The 26,525-nt window shown below is 37.2% G+C and overlaps 1 protein-coding gene across 6 annotated transcripts in view; it reads left to right on the forward strand.

The window, feature by feature from the left end:
* Positions 1–16,456, forward strand: part of SUPT3H (SPT3 homolog, SAGA and STAGA complex component) — a 508,532-nt gene extending 492,076 nt beyond the window's left edge. For all 6 annotated transcript variants that reach the window (XM_041750782.1, XM_041750768.1, XM_041750773.1 and 3 more), the window contains one exon: positions 16,316–16,456. In XM_041750782.1, the coding sequence (XP_041606716.1) occupies positions 16,316–16,357 (42 nt within the window). In that variant the 3' untranslated portion in view covers positions 16,358–16,456. The remainder of the gene's footprint in view (positions 1–16,315) is intronic.
* The last annotated feature ends 10,069 nt before the right edge of the window (positions 16,457–26,525 follow it).

The raw sequence follows: 26,525 nt of genomic DNA on the forward strand, positions 1-26,525 counted from the left end.
TTACTATAAATTTACTATTAATTTTCAGTAACAGAATATTTGGGCTTAAAATGTTTAGACACAACAAAACAATTTAGCAGTATTGTTTTAGATAACTTGGATTCTCTTTTTTCTGGCAAACAAGGTAGTTGGCTTCACCAGTGCAAAATGTTTTACTCCTGGCAGATAACAGTAATGAGAAGCCCAGAAATGCTCCCGTGGGAACTGAGAACTATTATCAGAATAACCATTTACTTTGCAGTATGGCTTATGGTTGAATTATTAAGGTCACTAATTTTTTTTTTCTTAACAACTGCTACTGATGGTTATCTTGTGAAATGATAAGTGTGTGGTTTAAGCCTAATTTTTAGGAACCAAGCATATCCTAGCCCCTGCTCTGATGGTGAACACATGTTAGCATTACTCATTGTTGTCTAGAGGAAACTAAGCTATTTTCTAGTTAAATGCATTCATTCAATAAATGAGCCCCTACTTACTGGGCATTCATTGGGTTATGCCCTAGCTATATAGAGATATATAAAATAGTAAGTTCCCTGCTTTCCAGATGATGAGTTAATCAAGAGAAATGAGAATTAAGTGTTGTTAGACCTGAGCTCCTCCAAAATGGGAGATTTTGGTTACTAACTCCTGCAAATGTGACAATGTTTACATATATACTTACGTATGTTTGTGACTTGAAATAATTTCAGACATCTGTGTTTTGACTGTTTGCAATATAAAGTAGCTAAAGAAGAACTTATCATTGGCAACAAATTATTTTTAACCATAGGTGTATTTAAATGCACACAATATCACAGAAAGAATAATTTATATGTGGAAATGGTATAATTTTAGTCTCTTGTAAAATTGCTGAAAATAACATTCACAAAAAACATTTTTTCTGAAATACAATGTGATATGTATCAGCCACTTAATTCTTTTGCTCAACAACAACAAAAATTAAATTAACACATTTCTCATATAACTTGATTGGGATTATTTAGACAGAAATCGTAATTTTTAATAACTAAATTTTAATTTAGAGATGTTTGTGTTCAGAATGCTGAAATAACTTGGTAATAAGAAGACTATGACACACATTTAGAGAAAAACATGCATAAAATGACAAGTTCCTCAAGATTTATAGGCTCCCAGTTACTTGGAATAGAATGAGAGTTAATGCTATATCTTTTTTCCCATTCTGCCAGCCAAACAAGACCTCTTATTTAAAGGGCAGGGCTCCCTCCACTGTTCTTAAATCAAGGCTCTGCTGTCTGACAAACTGCCCCCATGATTTTCACAGGATATTTATAACTTTGGGAAGTATACAAAAAAGGAAAATGCTTAATGAAGAGCTCTGCATGTTACAGTGCTATACATCATATGGTTCAATTTAGATTCTCTGAAATATCAGTTAGAATGAAATTATCAAAAGGGGAAAAGTCACATGGCATTGGTACAAACAAGATGTGCCTATTTGTATTTATGTTTGCTAATGAAATTCAGCCATGGTTACCACTTTGATTTTAAGAATCTTAGACCACCATTCAGTTTTCTTCATTGTAATTAAATCTCTTGCCCACACGCAGACATCAGGGCAGCAAGAAAAGAGGGCATATTTTATCTTTTAAAAAACTATTACTTGCTTTGATATGAAGTTCCAGAGCTTCAAAGATTTGTAGCATTAAAACAAAACAGCATGTCTCTTGGGCACAGTCACCACCTAAGGCAGATGGAGGGGTTGGAGGACGTCTTGAATCCAGAGACCCCACAGAGGGCAGGGCTGACTTTGGGCATCTGGGGGCAGTGGAATTTGAGACAACTTGATATATTCGCCAATGTTGCTGCCAGAAGAGAGGTAGAAAAAGGCCAGATAGAAGCATAGTGGGTTTTTACTGGTAAAACTTGGAAGTAGGGTGGGGCAAAAAGGAGGACTAACTTAGCAGTCTGAGAAGTACCTATTTTCCCATCCAACTCAACTGACTATTTTAATAAATCAAACACTTAGGTTAACTTAGTAAGAACAAATGAAAGTCTGTTGCTCCTGGTTTGCTCCACTCCCTGCCCCCACCCCACCCCCTGAACCTTTGCCCACCAGTAAAGCCAAGCTGGTAGCTGTAGGACCCCTGCCCTCTGTACCCTCTTCCTCCCTGTAGTGTGCAGGAGAACACTTGGGAAACCACCAGGGCAGCCCCTGGGTCTACAAATCAACTAAAATGCAGAGTGTCCCATACTTAGTCAAATGGGAGTTAGGAGGAGCTTGGGAAAGGGCGAATATATGCTCCAAATCTTTTTTTACTACTGGAGGTAACTCAAATTGGCCAACTCCAAACAGATCCAGGCAGGCCACATTATTTGCTCAGCCTTAAATCAGAAACTGAGCACCGCCTTAGTAAAACTTCTGTGGGAACACATGGTATGTCACCCCCTGAAAGTCCCAAAGATGCATACATACCTTTGCCATAGAACCTTCCAGCCACGTTCATCCTACTTATTTTGATATTTCATCCATTTATCGAAATTATTATTTGGGGCACTTAGGGAAATTAAGTGATTCTCCAAGGAAGAGCTAATCATATAGCAGAAGAGCCAGAAGTAGAACAAAGAGCTCATAATGGCCTGCCTTGTTCTAACTACTCAGCTGTACTGTTTTAGACATCATTAAGCCCCACCCCCACACACACACAATTTAGTCCCTTCACTTTCGTTTTGCTCCCAAGGGCTCTTAATCCGGAAAAACAATTTGCCCACATCTGTTTTCCCCATCAGGGTCTGAGAAGCTAAACACATAGCTTTGGGCAGAATGAGAACCATCCATAAAGAGCCCTGGACTGAGTGAGGAATCCTGAGCTGACCAGTGATGGGGGGGGGGGGGGTTCTCTCTCTCTCTCTCTCTCTCTCAGCATTAGTTTCTTTCATCTGTTAAACTGGGAATTAGAAGACAGGAGTTCACAAGATACTTTCCCATCCCAAAATTGTGTTGTCCTTTGATTCTAGATATAAGCAAATGGTTTTGTTCAGCTTGGTTTAGTGGGTTTTCCACACTACATTTTCATTATGGAATTAAACATGGTGTGGCAGTCTGAAAGACTGTGCTTCTCCACAGTGGCATCACAGCATCTAGGAAGATAGAAAAATAATGACCTTTAAGTGAGAACGAGAGATATAGGTATCCCATCTGCTGTCTGGGTAAAAGGCATGGTCTTGATAACCTTAGTATATATTTCTCCTATATTAAATTAAATGCCAATATTAGGATTTCCATTAAGAAACATTATTTACTGTATAATCATGACAGATTCTGAAAGAGAGCCATTTATTAACAAAACTATTTTGGGAGTTTATTAATGGTATACTCATCCACTCTACCTCCATTTTTAGCCCTCACTGTCCATCCAAACCACTTGGATTGCTTTTTAAGCATTCTAAAGCCTAAACTCCACTCAGAGCAGTTGACTTAAAGGAGAGCTGGAATATCTGTTATTTTTTTAAGTTTCTCAGGTGATTTGGGCATACAGTGTTGTTGTTTTGTTTTGTTTTCTTATTTCTATTTTTGTTGGTTACTATACACTATTTTTAAAATTGGTTTGGAAAATAAGGACTAGTTGGTTTGGACTTATTATTCCATAATAAGCCTTCAAACTGAAGATGATTTAGATTCAAGTCCCACCTCTGCCCTCTGAAGTATTGTACCAGTCTTTTGTAGTTTAAATTAGAATTAAAATTTTAATTTATTCTTTACCTAATGTTGAGCAAGAATTGAGTTTTTAGGACTAGAAGAATATGTACCTCTTTTAGTAATCTGGATAGAATAAATTATGCCAGATTTCAAGGATTTTGTTTTCTTTTGCTTACTGTAAGATGTGGCATAATGAAAAGTGTACAGTCCCTGAGTTTGAAATCCTAAATCTATCACTCAATAGTCATGTCACTTTAAAAGGGGGAATAATAAGACCTTTTTTCTTTTCTTTCTTTTCTTCTCTTCTCTTTTCTTTTTTTTTTTTTTTTTTTTTTTTTTTTACTAGTTGTAGTAAGGTTAAATTAGATTTGGCCATGAAAGTGCTTCATAAACTATTAACCATGATCTTAGCATTTTTAAATCTTTGCCCCTCCCTGCTTTAAGAAATATATAAAACTCAAGTCCTTTTAAATGTTATTTGAAATAAAACTGGGATTAAAATGCAAAAAATATAAACGAAAGAGCTGCCTTGTTTTGTTCCTCCTTCTCATCCTTGAAAATGGCGTCTTAATGCATTTTCCTTGATAGTTAAACCTTTAACTTTAAATTAGAAGCTTAAAAAAAATAATAAATTAGAAGCTTAGTGAGAGCCAGGACTGTGTTACTTATCTCTCTATCATACTACCAAGCACATAGTGGCTGACATAAAGTAAGAACTCGATAAAGATTTGCTAAAATCAAACTATGCAAATTTATAGGAATTCAAGCAATGGAACCAAAATCTTCTATCTTAGGCCTTTGAGAAGTGAGGTATAGGTGAGTGAATTTGGGACCCACTACAATGAAATTCTTTTTTTTCTTTTTTTTCTTTTATTGAGGAATAATTAACAAACATAACCATATAGATTTAAAGTGCACAACATGGTAATTTGATATACATACACGTTATGGAGTGATTACTAAGGTCAAGATACAGTAATTAGCACACCTATCATCTCATGTAGTTAACTCGTGTGTGTGTGTGTGTGTGTGTGTGTGTGTGTGTGTGTGTGGTGACAGTGCTTACAATCTACTCTCAGCAGCTTTCAAGTGTACAATACCATCTTACAAACAGAGCCGCATTAGGTCCTCAAACCTTATTCCTCTATACTTGAAAGTTTTTACCCTTTGACCTACATCTCTCTATTTCCCTCCTCCTACAGCCCCTGACAACCACCATTCTGTTCTGTTACTATGAAATCAGCTTTTAGTGATACCATGTAGTATTTGTCTTTTTCTGCCTGGCTTATTTCACTGAGCATAATGCCTTCAGGTTCACCCATATTGTCAGACTTGGTAGGATTTCCTTCTATTTTATGACTGAGTAATATTCTGTTGTAAATATATACCATATATTCTTTATCCATTCATCATCAGAGAATATTTAGGTTATTTCCATATCTTAGCTAATTGTGAAGAATGATGCAGTGAACATAGAAGTGCAGATATCTCTTTAAGATACTGATTTCATTTCCTTTACTATATATACCCAGAAGTGGGATTGCTGAGTCATATGGTAATTCTATTTTTAATATTTTGAACAACCACTATACTGTTTTCTATGACTGTAGCAAATTACATTCCAACCAACAGTGTATCAGGATTCCCTTTTCTCCACATCCTCACCAACATCTTATATTTTTAGTTAATAGCCATCCTAACAGGTGTGAGGGGATGTCTCATTGTGGCTTTGATTTGCGTTTTTCTGATGATTAATGATGTTAGGTACCTTTACATATACCCCTTAGACATTTGTATGTTTACCTTGAAAAAAATGTCTGTTCAGGTCATTTGCGCATTTTCGATTGAATTACTTGCTTTTTTGCTATCAAATTATTTGAGTTCTTTTATATTTGGGGTATTAACTCCTAATCAGATATATGATTTGCAAATATTTTCACCCATTCTGTAGGTGGCCTTTATGATTTATTGTTTCCTTTGCTATGCAGAAGCTCTTTCTTTTGATGTAGTCTACTTGTTTAGTTTTTGTAGCCTTTGCTTCTGGCATCTTATTCAAGAAATCATTTCCAAGACCAGTGTCAAGAAGATTACTCTCTGTATTTACTTCTAGGAGCTTTACAATTTCAGGTCTTACATTCAAGTTTTTAATCCATTTTGAGTTGATTTTTGTTTCTGATTTTGTATATGGTGTAAAATATGGGTCTAGTTTTATTCTTTTGCATATGGCTGTCCATTTATTTAAAAGACTGTCCTTTCCCCTAGTCAATTCCTGGCTCCTTTGTCAAAAATTAATTGACCATATACATGTAGGTTTATTTCTGGGCTCTGTATTCTGTTCCATGATCTGTGTCTGTTTTTATGCCAGCACCATACTATTCTGATCACTATAGCTTTGTAACATAGTCTGAAGTCAGAAAATGTGAAACATAGTTTTTTTCTTCTGTCTCAAGATTGCTTTGGCTATTCAGGGTCTTTTGTGGTTCCCTATGAGCTTTAGGTTTATGTTTTCTATTTCTGTAAAAAAAAAAATACCATTGGAATTTTGATAGAATTGAATCTGTAGATTGCTTTGGGTAATATAGACATTTTAACAATATTAATTCTCCCAGTCCACAAGTACAGGATATCTTTCCATTTATTTGTGACTTCTTCAATTTTTTTTTTACCAGCAGTCTTTCATTTCCTTGGCTAATTTTTTCCCAATGACTTTATTGTGTTTGATCCTATCGTAAATAGGGTTACTTTCTTAATTTCTCTTTGAGATAATTCATGGTTTGTGTACAGAAACACCACTGATTTTTGTATATTGATTTTTGTATCCTGCATTAATGAATTAATTTATAGTTCTAAAAGTTTTTGCTGGCATCTTTAAGGCTTTCTCTTTTTTTTTTTTCTTAAATATTTTATTTATTTATTCATGAGAGACACAGAGAGAGAGAGGCACGGACAAAGGCAGAGGGAGAATCAGGCTCCATGCAGGGAGCCTGACATGGGACTCGATCCCAGGTCTCTAGGATCACACCCTGGGCCGAAGGCGGCGCTAAACTGCTGAGCCACCCAGGCTGCCCTCTTTAAGACTTTCTATGTAAAGATTATGTCATCCACAAATAGATATAATTTTACTTTTTCCTCTCTGATTTGGATGCCTTTTATCTTTTTCTTGATTAATTGCTGTGTCTAGGACTTCCACTACTACCTTGTTCCTGATCTTAGAGGAAAGACTTTTAACTTTTCACCATTAAGCATGATGTTAGCTTTGGGTTTGTTCTATATGGCCTTTAATATGTTTAGGTACATTCCTAGTATACCTAATTTGTTGAGAGTTTTTATCATTTAAGGATGTTGACTTTGGTCAATGCTTTTTCTGCATCTATTGAAATGATCATATGGTTTTTACCTTTCATTCTTTTAATGTAGTGTATCATGTTTATTGATTTGTGTGTGTTTAATCATCTTTGAACCCCAGAGATAAACTTCACTTAATCCTTCTAGTGTGCTACTGAATTTAATTTGCTAGTAGTTTGTTGAGGGCTTTTGCATCTATGTTCAACAGGGACATGGCTTGTGTGATATTGTTTTTTATAATAAGAAATATATGTTTGATCTTCATCCCTGTTTCTGGAACAGAGCTCCAAAAGCCTTGGAATTTCTCATGTACTGTAAAGGTGTCTCTTGTTATATCAATGAGGTGACTTCTAGAGTGCACCTAAGGATGGAGGCTGGTTGCCAGTGGAGCCAGTCATGTGATTAGAGGGTTTGGAACTTTCCATCCTAGCCCCCAACCTTCAGGGAGAGAAAAGTGGCTGGTGATAGAGTTCAGTCACCAGTAGTCATAAATTTAATCAATCTTCTTTATATAAGAAAGTCCACAAAAATACAAAAACAAAAATAGGAAATTCAGAGAACTTCCATGTTGGTGAACACATGGAGATTCAGGGTGAATGACACACATTTAGAGAGGGCATGGCAGCTCCATGCCCTAACCTTGTACCTCATCCTATGCATCTCTTTCATCTGATTGTTCCTGAATTGTATACTTTTGTAATAAACCAGCAGTCTTATAAGTACAATGTTCCTCTGAGTTCTGTGAGCCATTCTAACAAATTAAACCCAAGGAGGGGATCATTGAAACCTCCAGTCTACAGCTGGTCAGTCAGAAGCACAGGTGGTAAACTGGACTTGCAGTTGGCATCTACAGTGTGAGGGGGCTGGGAGGCAGCAGTTTTATAGGACTGAGTCCTTAACCTGTGGGATCTGATGCTCTCTCCAGGTAGATATTGTCAGAATTAAGTTGAATTGTAGGACACTGAACTGGTATCCATGATGTGCTTGTTGGTGTGGGGAAAACCCATGTCAGAATTTTGACCAAAGTCTTAGACTGTAATTTTCTTTTCTTGCAGTGTCCTTTCTTGGCTTTGATATCAAAATGCTTGCCTTGGAAAGTGAGTTTTAAAGTGCTTCCTGCTCTTCTATTTTTGGGAGTTTGAGAAGGATTGGTATTAATTCTTCTTTAAGCTTTGGTAGAATTCATCAGTGAAGCTTTCTGGTCCTGGGATTTTATTTGTTGAAAGATTTTTGTGTTACTGATTCAATCTCTTTGCTCATTATTAGTCTGTTCAGATTTTCCATTCATCATTCAGTCTTGGTAAGTAGCGGGTTCTAGGAATTTATCCTTGTGTTCTAAGTTATTTAATTCGTTTGCATATTCTTGTTCATATGGTCTCTGATGATCCAATTTTTGTGATCTATGTTGTAATGTCTCTTCTTTTATCTCTATTTTTTTTTATTTGAGTCATCTCTCTCTCTCTCTTTTTTTTTTTTTTTTTTTTTTTAGTCTAGCTAAGGTTTGTCAATTTTCTTCATCTTTTTAGAACCCACCTCTCAGTTGTTGGTCTTATCTACTGTCTTCCTATTCATTTATTTCTACTGTCATTTTTATTATTTCCTTCCTTCTGCTAACTTTGGTCTTAATTTGTTCTTCTCATTCCCAGAGGTAAAGATTAGGTTGTTTATTTTAAATCTTTCTTTTTTTCTTAATGCAGACATTTATTGCTATGAACTTCTCTATCAGGACTGCTTTTGTTGCATCTCATACGTTTTGGCATGTTAGGTTTCCTGTTTGGCTTGTCTCAAGATTTTTTTTTAATTTCCCTTTTGATTTCCTCTTTGACCCATTGATTGTTTGTAAGTGCGTTTTATTTCTACATATTTGTAAATTTTCCAGATTTCCTTTTGTTACTGATTTCTGGTTTCATACCATTGTGCTGATAAGATTTCAATCTTCTTAACTTTTTAAGCCTGGCTTTATAATGTAACATATGATCTGTCCTGGAGAATGTTCTGTGTGTACTTGAGAATACTTTGTATTCTGCTGTTGGATGGACTGTTCTATATATGTCTGTTTGGTCCATTTGATCTAAAGTGTATGTCAATCAATCAATCAATCAATCAATAAATGAAGTGTATGTCAAGTCCACTATTTCCTTATTGATATTAAGTCTGATAATCTATCCATTTTTGAAAGTGAGGTATTGAGGTCCATCCCCTACTATTTTTGCATCAATGTGTTTTGCTTACAGATCTGTTAATAATCCTTTAATATATTTAGGTGCTCTGATATTAAATGCATATGTATTTATGATTATTATACCCTCTTGATAAATTGACCCCTTCATCATTATATAATGACCATTTTTATCCCTTGTTACAACTTTTGACCTAAAGTTCTTTTTTTTTTTTTCTGATATAAGAATAGCTACCCCTGTTTTCTTTTCCTTTCTATTTGCATTTCTTTCACTTTCAGCTCATGAGTGTCTTTAAAGCTTAAAAGTTTTTTGTAAGTACCATATAGTTGGGTCTTTCCTTTTTTAATCTTGTCAAGTGCACTATATCTTTTGATAGGAAAATTTAAACCATTTACATTTAAAGTAATTATTGATAGGTAAGGACTTACTATTGCCATTTAAATGTTTTCTGATTGTTTTATAGTTTCTTTGTTCCTTCCTTCCTCTCTTACTGTCTTTCTTTGAAAATTGATTTTTTTTTTTTTTTTGGTAATGGTATGCTTTGATTCTTTTTCTTCATCATTTGCATATTTTATAGATTTTTCTTTGTGATTACCATGAGGCTTTCAAAGTACATCTTGTAACAGTCTGTTTTAAGTTTAAAACAACTTCCATTGCATGAAAAAATTCTACACATTTACTTGTCCCCCAACTATGTTGATGTCACAGTTTACATTTTTTCATATTGTATATCCATTAACAAAATATTGTAGCTATAGTTATTTTTAACTCTTTTGTCTTTTAACTTATATACTAGAGTCTGCTGATTTGTATACCACCATTGCAGTATTAGATTATTTTGAATTTGTCTATATCTCTACCTATATCAGTGAATTAATACTTTGATGCTTTCATGTTACTAATTAGCATCCTTTTGTTTCATCTTAAAGAACTCCATTTAGCATTTCCTGAAAAGCAGGTCTAGTGCTGATAAATTCCCTTATCTTTTATTTGTCTGGAAAAGTCTTTATCACTACCCAGGAACTACTTTCCAGAGTAAAGTGTTCTTGAACAGCATTTTAATTTCTTTGACCACTTTGAGTATATTATCCCACTGTCTCCTGATCTGAAGGATTTCTTCTGAGAGATCTGCTGATAGCCTTTTCAGGGTCTCCTTATATCTGATGATTCTTTATAAACTTTTGCTGCTCTCAAAATTCCCTTTATTTTTTTATATTCAAGAGTTTGATTATATTTTCTCAGTGAAGATCTCTTTAAATCAAATCTTTCTGGGGATCTTTGAGTTTCATATATCTGGATGGCCATCTCTCTCCAGATTTTGAAAGTTATCAGTCATTATTTCTTTATGTTTTCTGACCCTTTCTCTCTCTCTCTCCTCTTTCTAGGACTCCCATAACATGAATATTGTTTCATTTAATGGTGTCCCATAATTCACACAGGCTTTCTTTACTTTTTTCATTTTTATTTCTTTCTCCTGCTCCCACTGGATAGTATCAAGAGATCTGTCTTCCGGCTCACAGATCTTTCTTCTGCTTGACTGAGACTCTTATTGAAGCTCTCTGTTGCATTTTTCATTTCATTGATTGCATACTTCAGCTCCAAAATGTTTTTATGACTTTTCTTCGTTGAACTTCTCATTATTGTTGCATTATTTTTTATAATAAATTTATTTTTTATTGGTGTTCAATTTACCAACATAGAGAATAACACCCAGTGTTAATACTCATCCCGTCAAGTGCCCCCCTCAGTACCCGTCACCCATTCACCCCCACCCCCTGCCCTCCTTCCCCTTCTACCACCCCTAGTTCGTTTCCCAGAGTTAGGAGTCTTTATGTTCTGTCTCCCTTTCTGATATTTCCCACACATTTCTTCTCCCTTCCCTTATATTCCCTTTCACTATTATTTATATTCCCCAAATGAATGAGAATATATAATGTTTGTCCTTCTCCGATTGACTTACTTCACTCAGCACAATTTTTTTAAGTTAATTTTGTTGTTTGTCTGTGTTCTCTTGAATCTCACTGTACTTCCTTAAAATAATTGTTTTGAAATCTTTTTCAGGTAACTCACAGATTTCCATTTCTTTGGAGATAACTTGAAAATTATCAAGCACCTTTGGCAGCATCATGTTTCCTTGTTTTACATTTCTTGTGGCTTTGCATTGATATTTGCTCATTTGAGAGAAGAATCACCTCTTTCAACCTTTCAGACTGACTTTGATGAGGAAAGATTTTAACAGAAAGTGACTGTGAGGGTTCTGACTGAGTAGGGTGCTGTGACTCTTATTCTAGACAGAACACACCTACATCAGGTGAGGTCAACATTGCCAAAGACTGTGGGGTTCTTTTTGACCGTGACTGCAGAGGTTTTGTAAGTAGCAGGGTCTGTTGGGGTTCTAGGTAAAAGACTACTGGAGTCTTTCTGTTCTCCTTTCTTCCTATGGGAGGGAGTTTTATCTGAGGGGAATGCCTCTTAGTACCAGGCCTGGTGAACTGGCACCCAGTACAGCAGTGAAGCCAGGGTCCTGGGGCACAGGTCCACTTGTCATTACAGCAGTCCAAATGTCTGATATGCATGCATGTGTAGGTCTCCCAAGGAACCAGGGTCTGATTCTCTGAGGATCACCATAGTGATTTGGACCCCAGGATGGGGGCATGCAGCAGTGGCTTAGGCCCAGGACAAGGGGTACAACAACAGCATACCCTGCAGATGATGGGCCAAAGCCCTGACAGAGCAGCAGCAGCTTGGCCTCCATGATGCCAGGCCAAAGCTGTGACTCCAGACACAAGGGGTATGACACAGCTGTAGCATGACATCCTGCTAATGGCAAGTGAGTGCCATAACTTTGGACCCAGAGTGTGGGACAGAGAGTAGCAACAGCAGCATCACAAGGTAGTGATGACAGGTCAGATTCACAGCCTAGGACCCCAGGGATCAGCCACAGAATAGCAGCAACTCAGCCCCAGTGAAGATTGATCAAAGCTATGACTTAGAACCCTGAAGGCAGGGCACAAAGCACCAGCTCTTCCATTTTCAGATGGCAAGGTGCTATGATGGCTCAATATCAGAGAGTGGGGCACAGCATCAGCTGAGACCCCGGGGGACAGGTCTCACCACAGCAGTGGCTCCAGCTCCTGCTGAGGAGACATAGCAGTGGGACTTGAGGCAGCTCCTTTAGCTGGGTTAAGCGTTGGTACAGACTGTGGGAGTGCTCAGTAGCAAAGCCTACAACTGTCCATGGCAGTGATGAGGATTACTAGAGTTCTCCAGCTCTCCTTTTCCCATCAGGTATAATCTCTCCGAAGGGGTTCCTCTTTGCACTGAGCTTCTCTGAACTGGGAGATGGAGTGATGTCAGTAAAATGCTTCTTATACTTTTCTGTACAGCTATGCTCAGTATTTGAGCCCTGCAAGGTTTTTGCTGCTTCTTTGTTGTAGTCTAGAGTTTTCCCAGAGCTGCTTTGTATGTTTATAGTTGTTTATTCATTGTTTTTATAGAAAGACAAGCTTTGGGACCTCCTAGCCAGCCATCTTACTGATGTCAGGGTGACTGATGTCACCCTACAGTGAAATTTTTTTTATTTCGTTTGAAGTTTGAGAAAGTGGAAAAAAATCAGGAAAGCTAAGTAGTGGAGAGTAAGGTAGAAATCCAAACTGGTGGAAGGGGTAGTTTTATCTATACTTCAAGCCTTATGAATTAAGTTAATGGTACAAAGAACAGATATACAGTTATATTCGACTAGGAGCTACATGTTATGTTTTGTAGCATATTTATCTTTGATTTAAACAAATACCAGCCTTTTGCCTTTTAATATTAATTTATATTTATATTCCTTAAAGTGTATAATCTCTGGGATGCCTGAGTGGCTCAGCAGTTGAGCATCTGCCTTCAGCTCAGGGTATGATTCCGAGGTCCAGGGATCAAGTACCACATCAGGCTCCCTTCGAGGAGCCTGCTTCTCCCTCTGCCTGTGTCTCTGCCTCTCTTTCTGTGTTTCTCATGAATAAATAAAAATCTTGAAAAACATTTTTAAAAAATAAACAAATAATAAAATGTACAAATTCTGATGGCCCATAAAAAAGAAGAAATAAACCAGTTTAGGTTTTTAATTTTTTCTCTAACTTGTCTATATGCAGATAAGAAAAAAATCATATTTCAAAGGTGAAAACTTATGAATTAATTTCTACTCATCAGTTCCTAGTGCCGTAGACAGAATATATGTCAGTTCATCCAGTTAAATTGAGATTCTGGTAGTGGGCCATAATATGGAGCTGAATGAATATATGAATGTCAAAAATTGGGAGCTGGCTTGCTCCCCAATTTAAGAAAAATAAAAAGCCTATGAACTACAATTGGTCTTTTTTTAAAAAAAACTATCTTTCCTGGTAACTAGAGGTGCTAGCATGTGTAAGGGTTTCAGCAGATTCATATAGGAGCAACTAGTAGTTGAGAACAGAGCCTTATTAAATAAAGTTTAATTTGGTATATAGCATGTAGAAGCTGGCTTGTCAGGTTGAAGTCTGCTGTGTTGTTGATTAATTTATACTTTTTCATAGGAGGGAGGTGGTCCCAGCTGTTTCCGATCAAGGCCTTCGTTTTACTAAGTAGGAGTATCTATAAAGATCTAGAAGCAGGGAATCATTCATAGGATCTAAGAGTAGAGAGTAAGTAGGAAACAAAGGGTTTCAGGAGAATGTGGCCTCTAGAAGGCCCTCACACCAAACAGTGTTTAAATTTAGTTTTAGCATTCACAACACAAACAGAAATTCACAGTTGACACAAAGATGAGTTGTCCTCATCCATCTTCCTTTAAAGTTGCTTACTCTGCAAAGAATGCCAAATTTGGGATGTTCCCATAATCACCCTCCACAGACAATATACATCCTTTGTACATCAAAAGGAAAAAGCTATGACTCAGGACGGAGGACCCTAGGGGATTGGTTTGGCGAAATGGCTCATCACTAATCATACATGTTTGTTTGTCCCTTCTCTATTTTAGAACTGGAATATGAAGAACTTCTTCCAGAAATCTGGGGCAGCTCTAAACTCTTGGCTTTCTCCTCAAACTTGGCTACTCAAAGTCTCCGTTACTAAATATCTCTAGTTTTTTAGTCATTCTCAAACAATAGTGATAGATTGTGATAGTGAATTAATCTTTGAAAAGTAACCTTTTCAATACTAGGAAGAACTATTTCATATTTTTCACCCTGGACAAATGAAACTTGGTAATTTCTCAGGTGTGCTCAGCCAAGTCTCAGTCTTCTCCTGAGCCAAAATTTCTTTTTCAAACAAGACTCACTTCAACCGTTTACCTTTACGAGGAATCCAGCTTTACTCCCAGGTCCATTTATCTCCATGTAAACCATCCCCATGCTTTAAATATTATGTTATGTTAAAGGTTGTCACTGTGGTTGTAAAATTTCAAACATCAAGGTCAAGAACCTGAAAAGTATTACTTTGGCATAAGCCTCTTTAAGGCAACTGTGGTAGTAGGGGCTGTTTCAAGGCCTGAGGCTCCCCTGCCTGTGGTTGTGGGAAGACACTCTATCCATTCCTGCAAGTTATTTGTGGCTCTCTGAGGAACTCATTTAACAGTTTTCCAGTACACACTCTTAGGAGGTAAAGCTGGATTTTTCTGGTCCTTGTTAGAATGTTTGCCTCAATCCAAGTGTCCAGTGGCACAAAAAAGTCTGATGGTAAGGAGTGAGCTCCTAGAGAGGGCTCTGAGGAATGAAAGGTGGAATGTGCCACTGTTCTCTCATCCTTGACATGCTGATTTGGAGTGAGCTGCCGAGCTATATAACCAATCTATGAAATTTCAGCCCGCATCCCAAAGTCTGACAATCATAGTAAATCCTGAGTAAGCTCAGAATATTTGGAGGAAAGGTTCTGAAATTAATTGAATTTTATGATTAATAAAAGTTGTGCCGAAAACCATTTTGTTTCACCTCATATTGGTAGAAGTCTTTCTTTTGGTTCCACTTTTCTCTTCTTGGGTGTAATTATACATGTAATCTAACCATTTTTAGATTTAAACTCTTCAGCCCCTCCATAGCATTATATTGCTCATAAAGACTTATTCTGTATTTTCCATAACATGGCTGTTGAAAATAAATGTATTAGACCAGAAATATATAAATTCTAGCATCAAATTTATTAGCCTAAGGGGGAAAAAATCCTTGATATGAGCTTTTGTCATTTTTCTGTTTTTCTGAAAACAAATTATAGGAAAAAAATCTATCTAATTGAGGGTTATGAATCCTCTGAGTATGACTAGTCCTAGTTCAAATAATGCAAAATGTGGTGAAAAGGGTAATTTTCTTCCTAAGTCCTGTATTTTAGTTCTACTTCACTCTAGGTTTCATTATGATACTCAAAACAAGTCACAAGAGCCTCTGTGTAGTCCAGCTCTTCAGTTCTGAGCTCTAGAATATATCTTGCAGAAAGAAAAAATCATGCAGTTTTACTTGATTTACTGTAATGTATTATATGATTGCCATTAGTATCTGTTTTCCCACTTTCTTTTATGGAATATTTTATTCCACTATGAATATTCAGACTTACATCTATATGCACATGCGTATGTATTGAAAATTATGTAAGATTCGAGTTTTCCGTAACGTCAGTAGTGTGTAGAACTCCTTAGAGATCACCATATTTTCACGGGAAGGAAAGGCGTCTGTTAATGTCTGTTTCCAAGCTTTTCACGGAGACTATAAATTAGGCCTGGGAAGGCTCTAACGAGTCAGTAATTTATAGACTATTAAGATAGTTAATTAGAAGTGATTCTTGAGCATATCCAATAGAGAACACATGTTTATAAAGGACAAACAGATTCCACACAACATGTCTTTGACCTAAGCAAACCCAATCAATTAACAAAATGGGATATCTTATTTTGCATATCTCCCACTCCCCCAAAATAGAATCACTAACCACTTGTTAACCACACTGACTTTCTAATAGAGTGGTGGCTATATCCCAGCCACCAGAAATGTCCCGACCGAGCACCCTAGTAGACTGTAGGCAGCCAAGTCTACAAAACAGGAAGAAAGCTCTGCTTGCTTTTTTGCCTCCTTTCCTGGTTTGACTTGATGTGATAATTCATTGCAGATTTCTTTTTCTTTGACAGAGTGCCTACCGCAGGAATGGGATGGCTTTTCTGGCCTGCTGATGGGACTGTGACTGTAACAACAGGAAAGGCAATGTTATATTAAGGTGATTTCTGTTCCCCTCTTTGGACAAAATAAAATACAAGTTTACCTTCTCTGTATCCTCAGGAGTGGGTTGGTTTGTTGTGACTATCAACTGGCTGACTCCAGCTCCTTTCCAGCCCCCTGAATGCTTGCTCTTGTTTACTGACTGGGCCGTTTTAGCTAATTAATGGCAGGATGTTTGGGGTAGTGTGTAGGTGGACAAGAATGCAGATCACACAATTTTGAAATTTTAATTTGGAATGAATTTACTGCCCTCAGCTCACATATCTTAAGAGCAGTGTCTTTCCCTCCCTACCTCCCCGCCCCTCCCCCCAGTGTTTAGTCTATGTTTTATTTGATGCATTTTGTAATTCAGGTTTGGGACAAAGGAAATAAAATGAAAAGGACAGTCAGTTTTCCCCTTGCAGTATCCCACCAACTTCAACATCTGCTGATTATATATATCCTATGTGAATCTTAGAGACAAATATTCCTTTTATAAACTCACACTAATCAAGTACCTAATTGATGTGATAAACTGTCTATTCCCATCCTCTCATCCCTTCCCCCCACTTAGAGTGCATGTGTTACTTCTTCATCCCGTCTTTCTGAACTTCCTACAAATCTGCCTTCCTGCGTGTTTTTGCTCACGTAGGCCCTCTTCCCCTGTCCTCATGGTCCCTGTCCCTCCAGTCTCCAGGCCCATCACACACACACACACACACACACACACACACACACGGCCATTTAGAGGCAAAATCATCACAGTCACTTGATGAAGAAGAGCTCAGTGAGTGATTTGCTTTCCCCCTTCCCAGCACTCCCACAGCTACATTAGAGTCGTGGACTGGCTAATTTCTTGCTGGTAGCAGCTGAGCTACTCTTCTGGCGCCTCTACTTTCTTCTCTCTTAAATGAGGAATTCTAACTTTTGAGAACAAATTAAAATATAGCAGACATAATTGTACAGTTCCTGATTCAACTTGAATTACAAAAAAAGGAAGTCATTTCTTTAATTCTGTAGGACTTCTGTGTAGTCTTACTTTTATTCTGGTTTTTACACACGCCAAAACAGCCTTCTGTAAAGAATCAATAAAAACAGAAAGAAGTAGCATGAAAGCTTTTCCTCCTGCAACCACATCATCGTGAGGCTCAGTTAATACGGTCGTGCCACATCATTCACATTTGTTAACTATCATTTACCTGTTCCGTGTTGGTCCTTCTGGAAAACATCTTCATGTCAAGAACAAAAAACGCAGATATATAATATCAAAAAAAATTGCCAAGGGGTTTTGATGTTCCGTCTGTGCTTGTTGAAATGTATGATCAAACTTTTCTTTTTACCATCATTCTTATTTTTCTTGGCATCCCTAATCATGGAAGATTATAAGCTTGCAGTAAACATCCTAACTTTTAAAACGACAGCATTTATTGTATTTGGTTTCGATCTGCCAGGCTTATAGATGTATGAAATTTTCAGGGACTAATTTTTCACATCAAAATTCCTTCTCTCCCACATTAGACATTTTAAAGTGCGCACAAGGCAAAAAATGCAGGGTTCAGGTCTTTCCCTTCATTTTATTTTACCTGATCTCCTTATAGCCCCAGAGAAGGAAGACTCAACGTACATTTCTCTCAGAAATATGACAGGTCTGTGTTTTTGTTGGTCTGGCGTATGTTTGTCTATCTTGAACAGTCTGACAGGTAATTATTTATAAAATCTGGTTTTGCCCAGTAAGTCCATATAATAACCTTTCACTTTTCATCATAAGCCAGTGAGCTGAATTTAGAATAGAACAAGGTCATTTATGTCTGTCCCAACCCAGCCTAGATGTCCCCATAATTGCTCAATATTAATATTTTTAATTCTTTTTTTTTTCTTTTCTACACTTAGACTCTTTCTCTGACTCTGAACAACACTGAATTTGAAGTGAAATAAAATTTTCTTAAGCAGCGGGTATAGAAAAGATTTTATAGAAGGACGATCTCAAAAGATGTGATTTCAATGAACTTTTCTCTCAAGATTAAAATGTCAGGTAAAATCATAAAATGTTAGAACAGAAGATGGTCTTGAAGATGATTGCAACCATTCTTTTTCACAATGAAAGTATGTAGCCTGGAGAGGGAAGTTAACTTTCCCAGGGCCACTCAGTAATGGCAGTGAGAGACCAGAGACCAGATCCATGGCCCCTGTTTCTCAGGCTACTGTTTCACTCCACCAAACTGGATTTGCATGAGATACTACCAAGACACATTGGGATTTTATGGCATGTTTATCCTAGACAATGACCTACATTTATTTTTTTAAATGATACTAATTTGGACACATGCTAAAGCATAAGTGCGACATTAAAATCTTCTTCAAAGGGACCATGGTATAATTAAATAATCTGTATTCTATGTCAGTTTTACATTAATTTTTGAAAAAAGAGGTCTGCAAGCAGGGGAGGGGGAATTAACATACTCAGACCACTGACTTTGTGTCAGGGACCTTACCTCTGGGATTTCATTTATCTTCACAATGGCTTCATGAGGTAGAGGCTATCAAAAACAAAAACAACCACATCAGGCTCATTTCTAAATCAAATGTGAATATACAAAATAATTCGTATTTTTGAAGCCTTATATTTAGGGGATCAAATCTGAAAAAATAAATAAATAAAACCAACAAATAAGTAAAAATAGCCTCTCTTATGGGAAATTGACACTGCCTCATAGATTTGAGAGTAAAGGAAATAGAAATATTTCTCCCTTCGCCTAAATTTGGAATGTGACTTTTCGAACATGCTGTTTTGGGGCTATGTCATTAACCTTCCTGCCTTCACATATTGCAATAGTTAAGATTCAAAAATAATGTTCCAATTTTAGAACCAAGAGTTTTTATTCAAAAACCATCAGAAGCACAAATATTTTCTAAATGGTGTATATAATTCCTGTACCTGGGGAAAATTCTTCATTTATTACTGTTTGTTCTTTGTTTCTATAAAATAATAAACAATCCACATTTAATGCTTTTACCACGTAGAAGACAAATAAACATAAGTGGCAATTCCTGGTCTGAAAGAAAACAAGTTTACTTGTTTAGAAATTGTAAGGTTTAGTTCTATGAAAAAAATTTATATAGTTCCCAAATCAGGTATTTCTTTCCAGTTCATATAACCCCTTGTGTAAAACTGAATCACTACAGAGAAAGTATTCCCTCATCTACCCTCCTGGAATTTAGATAGAACCTTCCCAGGTTACATTTAAAATTCTACCTTCAACCATGTATACATCTCATAAAATATTTTACGGTTTCCTGTATGCTCTGGCTGTAACATTTCATAGTACATAAACACTTCTGCAAATAATAGGAGGGCATCAAGTTGAATATGTCACAGCAGTGGCTCCCACATAAAGCTGATTCTCCAGCAATGTATTTTCCTTATTCTTATCTTCTTATTTGAAATCCAAGATGAAATTTTCTGTACTCTTAAAGCAAAGGGAGGGGAGGATGGAAGTAGGTAGGGGACTCTAGCAGTTTTTGTGGAGTTGTGTTCATTAAAGCAGAGGCTTTCTGCAGAGGGCATCAAGCCAAACTTAACCAACAAAACCATGCCTGCAGGAATTGGATATGAATGTGATAGTCAAATAAGGGCCAGATGCCTTTAAAAATTCAAGTATTAAAAAAGTCATATCTCTTAAAGTAAGTCTCTAATGATGGGAGCGATACTGCAGCACTTTAAAAAAGCAAACACAAGGAAAGAGACATGCATTTGTTTTCTGGAACAAAATATCAAAAAGTCAAGCCGTCATAAGTCATGGGAGTTTTGGCAATTGAAGCATATTTTAAAACAATCAATTCCTAGAGAGTCACAAAAAAACCTACACACAATATTTCATTGTTGGAAACCACTATAATTCTATAGAGCATTATATTCGCATTCCTTCTGCTCATCACCACCCAATACTCACTATTAACATTTTTAAAGGAAAAAAATAGAAAAAAATATTAAGAAAAAAATCAAGAATCAGAATGATTACTTACTGGATTTTACTTAAACCAGTTAACACTTGGCTTGCTCTCAAAAATGATACTATATTGGGCAGCCCCGGTGGTGCAGCGGTTTAGCCCCGCCTGCAGCCCGGGGTGTGATCCTGGAGATGCGGGATTGAGTCCCATGTCGGGCTCCTTGCATGGAGCCTGCTTCTCCCTCTGCCTGTGTGTCTGCCTCTCTGTGTCTCTCATGAATAAATAAATAAAATCTTTAAAAAAAACTTGGAGGGTGGGGGGGAATGGGTGACGGGCACTGAGGGGGACACTTGACAGGATGAGCACTGGGTGTTATTCTGTATGTTGGTAAATTGAACACCAATAAAAATTAATTTATTAAAAAAATAATAATAAAATAAAATAATAAAAAATAAAATAATAAAAAAAACTTTAAAAAATGATACTATATTATATCAGCATTTTAAGTTTTTTTTAAGATTTTATTTATTTATTCATGAAAGACACAGAGAGAGAAAGACAGAGATGTAGGCAGAGGCAGAAGCAGGCTCCAGGCAGGGAGCCTGATGCGGGACTCGATCCTGAGACCACAGGATCATGCCCTGAGCCAGGGGCAAGTGCTCAACCACTGAGCCACCCTGGTGTCCCTAAGAGTAAGTTTGACACAACAATTACAACACACTACGTGGTACCAAGCACTTTGAGAGTTGTCCCATTAGGTACTCATAGCCCCTCTATGAGATGCATATAGTTATTCTCGTAGTCGCCCACAAGAGGTAGAGAGGAAGCTGATGGAGCTGGTATTTGTGCCCAGTGCTTTGATCCCAACACCCATGTTCTTCACCATGTTACACAGCATGTAGTGTGCTTGGGTATGGATTTCTAATAATGTATTAAAGAGAATTGCTGCTCTGAACCCAGAAGCACTTCTCAGTACCAAAAAGCTGGATTATAAGAAAATTTCATTTTAATTTAACATTCCTTCTCTAAGGCCAAGTATTAGGTATATAAGAGAATATCATATATTGTATAATAGACTGTAATTACATTGAAAGATGCCAAGTCCTCTATAATGCCTTAAGCCTTTAAGTTAAATGCATACAATCAATGCACATACCCAGGATCCCTATACAAATTATGAGAACTTCCTCAAAGATCCAAGATCCAGGTTTATAATGCCTCTCCTTGATGAAGACTGCATTTCTCCAGAAGGCTCTACTTACCATGACTACTGTTTTGTGCTCTCATACAAGGTATGTATATCATGTTATAAAATAATTGCCATCTTATTGACATGTGTTTGCAGTGGCAGATACAGAGGTACATCTGGCAATCCCTTGAAACTTTATACAAGTACCCTATTTAGGTGTTTGCTCATTAATTATGATATAGTCACTGTTTTGCCTGGCCTAGGATTTCTGTGCATGTGCTTGGGGGGAGGGGTGGCGGACAGGGATAGAGAAGAAAGTAGAAAGAAGGTTGCTGAGCATGATTTGAATCAGAAATGATGATTTCCCTCTAATCAGTAGTAGCTTCTTTAATTCAACCCTAGGTCTGCCCTGCATCAGCTCAAATCACTTACTGATTTAGGTCCTTCATGATTCCCAACTAGCAGTTCACCAGCCTATGGCCCAGCATACCTGCAGCTTTGGTTTCTGAACGACATTGACTTACTTCTTCCAACCTCTTTCCTTAAGTTAGTTCACTTGCCAGTGCATCAGCCACTTCTCGTCACTTGGCAAAGCAGTCCCCTAAGCAGCGGTGAGGGTGCAGCTGGTGGGTTGGCTGGCCACACTTCCATAGATTTGACCTGTGAAGAGACAGTGAGCCCAGATGGACTTGGGCAGTTTGTTCATTACGCGGCAACATAGACAAGATCAGCATGGTGTCAACTTCCTGTGTTCCAGAGGTGGGAAGGGGGAGGCAGATGACAGCAGCCTTGAGGGGTAGGGTACTGTACCGTGAAGGGCCAACCATGAACGACAAGCAAGCAGTTTTTTAGCTGGCACCCGTAGCTGAAAGGAAGTTGAAGTGGAAATTCCCAAGCTTCATCAGAACCAAAGAGGTGGATGAGAAAACACCTGTGGTGGCTCGTCCCAAGACTGGCTATCTTGCCCCGGTCCTGCGATGATCACAGACCAAGATGGAACCTTGCCTTCATGGCTTGTGTGGAGACTGCAAGGTCACCCAGGTATCTTTCCCCCACAATATGTAGGACATCATGTGTTTCTGTTAACAGTATAAAAAATAAATCTGCCTTCCCTTCCCTAAGTTTTCCTGGTGGCCTCCTCGCCTAGCTCTTTCCCAGAAAGGTTCCTGCCTGCCTCGGTGGATGGTACTTTCTGCTTCCTCTGAGCTAATTATGTCCCTGTTGTTTTTTATACTTCCTATTTTATGTCGCTAATTGTCTCTCTGTGGGCCTTGAAGCCTGCACCAGATTAAGAATTTCTTGAGGGCAAGTATTGAATTTATACCTCCTCACAGTCACCACATGCACATATTAGGTATTCAGTAAACATGCGTTGGTTGGTAGAAAAGAAATTATTCATTTAAACTTAAGCATAGATTTTGGGGTTTTTTTTTTTTGTTAAGTCTGTTTAATCTTTTATTGATGCTTTGTTTGGCTGCAAATCCCATGAACTGCAAATGATCACAGCCCTTTTCTGAAAAACAAATGCAGTGTCTCAGAGAAACAGAGTACTCCATGCATCAGGCTTCTTACAGCCTTTTGAGTAGGTCACTGTAACTTCAGTCTTGTTTGGAGGGATTAATGACCTCAGAAAAAGGTCACCCTCAGTCACATTTGTAGTACTAAGCCTTAGAACTTTTGATCCCACCTGAACCTGTACAAACCTGAAAAAGAATTATAGGCTATTTTTATATACAGTACCATCTTTGAAAATTTGCCAGTTCTCCTACTGCTTTATTTAAAGACAGTGAGCCATTTTAGGATGAGATTTCCCTAAACATGTAACAGCAATAACATGTCCACTGGACATAAAGCAATGAAGCAAATATGAAGATCTACTTAGTTTATAAATAAGGAGATTTTGTGAACTGGAAGCAATTTATCACCCAGGAGTAGCTTACAATTAAAATATCTTGGTTCTTTGTCTCTGTTAGTCATCCATTTATTCATTCATTCATTCATTTAAAAAAATTAGCATTCACTCATTAAAAAAAAAAATTCTCACCTTGAGAGCCAAACAATCAACGTGGAGTCTACAGGTCCCAGTGAGTCAGGGACCTGTGGGAAAGTGGAATTCTTGAAAGGGGCCCATGAGGCCACCTACATTAAATTATCTGTAGATTAAATAAACATGTTTTGCCCATATAGGTGCCACTCTGTTTTAAATATATGCATATGTGGCAGTGTGATTTATAAAATTCAATTCATTTAAAAGTGATCCTGAAATCCTGGTAGCTTTTTTGACATACATATTATTTTTCATTCAAGAGTTAACAAAAGTGTAAGTTACAGAATGCAAGCGTCAGTGAATTTCTTTATGTTAAAAAGTGATTCTCAAGCTCTCACACACAAAAAAATGTACCCATTGCTTTTTGTGCTTTCACTATAACTTTCATTGGGCTCTTCTGCCCTTCTGTGGTGAATAGATTATGACTTCTGAAGATTTTGAGCTGCTTTAACTTAGATTCAAATGTATTTTTTTCCTTTGACATAAAGTATCACCTGAACTTTTTTTTTAAATGTCTTATTTTGGGAAAAATTTATGATCTTTTTAACATTAGGAAGTTTTGCTTTTCCTGACATTTTATTGCTTTGGGTATTTGAAACATTTCAATCCCAGACAATAAATACTATGTGATTATTGTTTTCATATGGATAGGCTATTTCCTCCTGGTTTTTCCTAACCCCTTTTCCCAGCTAATAATACTCAAAAATTTATTAATACTAAACTGTGCCATTCAGCTTTTCCAGAATCGTGTATAGTGAACGTTAAAAGAGGGACAGGTCTCAAAGAGGGGTAGTAGTGCTTAAAAAGAAATTGAGGCATGCAGTTTTCTTTCAGTTGGATTTCAAATGTTTCCTGTTCATGTGAAATGAAGACTATATTTGTTCTATAAATCATTTTTATAAAGTATCATAACCAGTTATTGCATTAAATGGCATCTTTTTATATCCTTATTATAGAAGCAGAACAGATCTCAGCAAAGTAAGTGGATGTTAGCTGAGTACGCCATGACACCAACAGGCATTGGTGTTTGAAAGCACCCACTTTTAGAGCTATCCTCATGGCTCCCTCCCCTTCTCCAGGTCTTTTTTCAAATATCACTTTCCCAGTAAGGCCTTGTCTGATCACTGTTTTAAATATTGAAACCCCAACCTCTGCCCTAGTATCCCATACCCCTCTTCCCTGCTTTCTTTTGTCACCCTAACACCTGCATACCATTTTATATGCTCACTTGTTTCATTGATTCCCTCCTCCCTCTAGAACACAGACTGTCCACTGCCTTATCCCCAGCACTCAGACCAGGGCCCGACACGTAGGACCTGCTGTCAGTATTTTGAATTGTTGATCAGAGTTTTAATTCTGCAGATTCTTACAACACCATACCCATGTGGTTGCACTCCCACCTGCACTGTTCCTTCTCACTTTTGGCCTGGCTTGTCCTTTACTCCCCACCTCAACCAGAAGCTTCCCCTTGACTTTCCAAAGTCCTCTGAAGCGCTTCACCTGTGTTCCCCAACACAACTTTTTAAAAATGTTTTTAGGGGCGCCTGGGTGACTCAGTGGTTGAGCACCTACCCTCGGCTCAGGTCGTGATCCCAGGGTCCTGGGATCAAGTCCCACATCGGGCTCCCCACAGGGAGCCTGCTTCTCCCTCTGCCCGTTGTCTCTGCCTCTCTCTGTGTGTCCCTCATGAATAAATAAAATCTTTTTAAAAAATTAAAAATAAAATTAACAAATATATAAAATGTTTTTACATTTTAGTACTTCCACATCTCAGTGCATTTTCAACAGAACAAGAAGTTTAGCCCCCCAAAGCAAGAGTTGAGTTACAATGTAGTTAGGTTTTCGTTTAACATCTTATAAAACTTTTTGATACATTTATTTCACTACTCATTCAAATTTTCTTTTTCCCACAACTCCAGGTTAGCAATTTTTTTGATATATTTATTTATTACCTCATATATTGTAGTAGTTTTTTAAGACAGGACACATAGAATATATCTTTTTTTAAAAAAAATCAGTTGGATGAGGTATCGTTTACATACAGTAATAACCCCTTTTTAGATATACAATACAATTCAATGACTTTTGACAAATAAACAGTCATGTAACCACCACCGCAATCAAGATGCATTAATGCCAAAAAGTTTTCTCATGTTCTTAAGTAATTGATCCCCACCCATCACTCCTGGCAACCACTGATCTGATTTCTTTTTTTTTTTTTTTTTTAACTTTTCCAGGATAGCATATAAAATGGAATAATTCTAAATGAGTTTGGATTTAAGGGGGTTTTTTTTGTGTCTGACTTCTTTCATTTAGCAAAATGCTTTGAGATTCACCCAGGTTGTGTGGATTAGTAGTTCATTTCTTTCTATTGCTCTGTTCTGTTGTATGGATGCACCACAGTTTGCTTATCTATGTAACTGAGTGGACATTTCGATTGTTTCCAATTTCTGGGTATTAAGAATAAACCTGCTATGAACATAGATGGACAGAGGTTTTGTAGATTTACAGTTCATTTATATTGGGTAAATACCTAGGAGTTGGATTACTGGGTTAATGGTATTTAATTTTGTAAGAAAGTGTTTTCCAAAGCAGCTGAACCAGTGGGCCCTCCCACCAGAAATGTGAGATTTCTAGTTGCTCTGTAACTTGGCCAGAATTTGTTAGGATCCATTCTGTTGTTTTGTTTTGTTTTGTTTTAATTTCAGCATTCTGATAGGTAGGTAATAATATCTCATTGTGCTTTTACTTTGCTTTTCTCTGATGACTAATGATAGCATTTTTCATGTGTTCACTTGCCATCTGCATCTTTTCTTTATTGAAGTGTTCAAATATTTTGTCCATTTAAAAATTGGTTTTCTTTTACTAAAATATGAGTTATTTTGTAGCTTTTATGCAGAAATGTGTTTTCCACATATTCTCTCTGAGTCTGGGACTTGACTTATCTTAAAGTATATTT

This window comes from Vulpes lagopus, chromosome 1 (assembly GCF_018345385.1).
Source record: "Vulpes lagopus strain Blue_001 chromosome 1, ASM1834538v1, whole genome shotgun sequence".
Lineage (NCBI taxonomy): Eukaryota > Metazoa > Chordata > Mammalia > Carnivora > Canidae > Vulpes > Vulpes lagopus.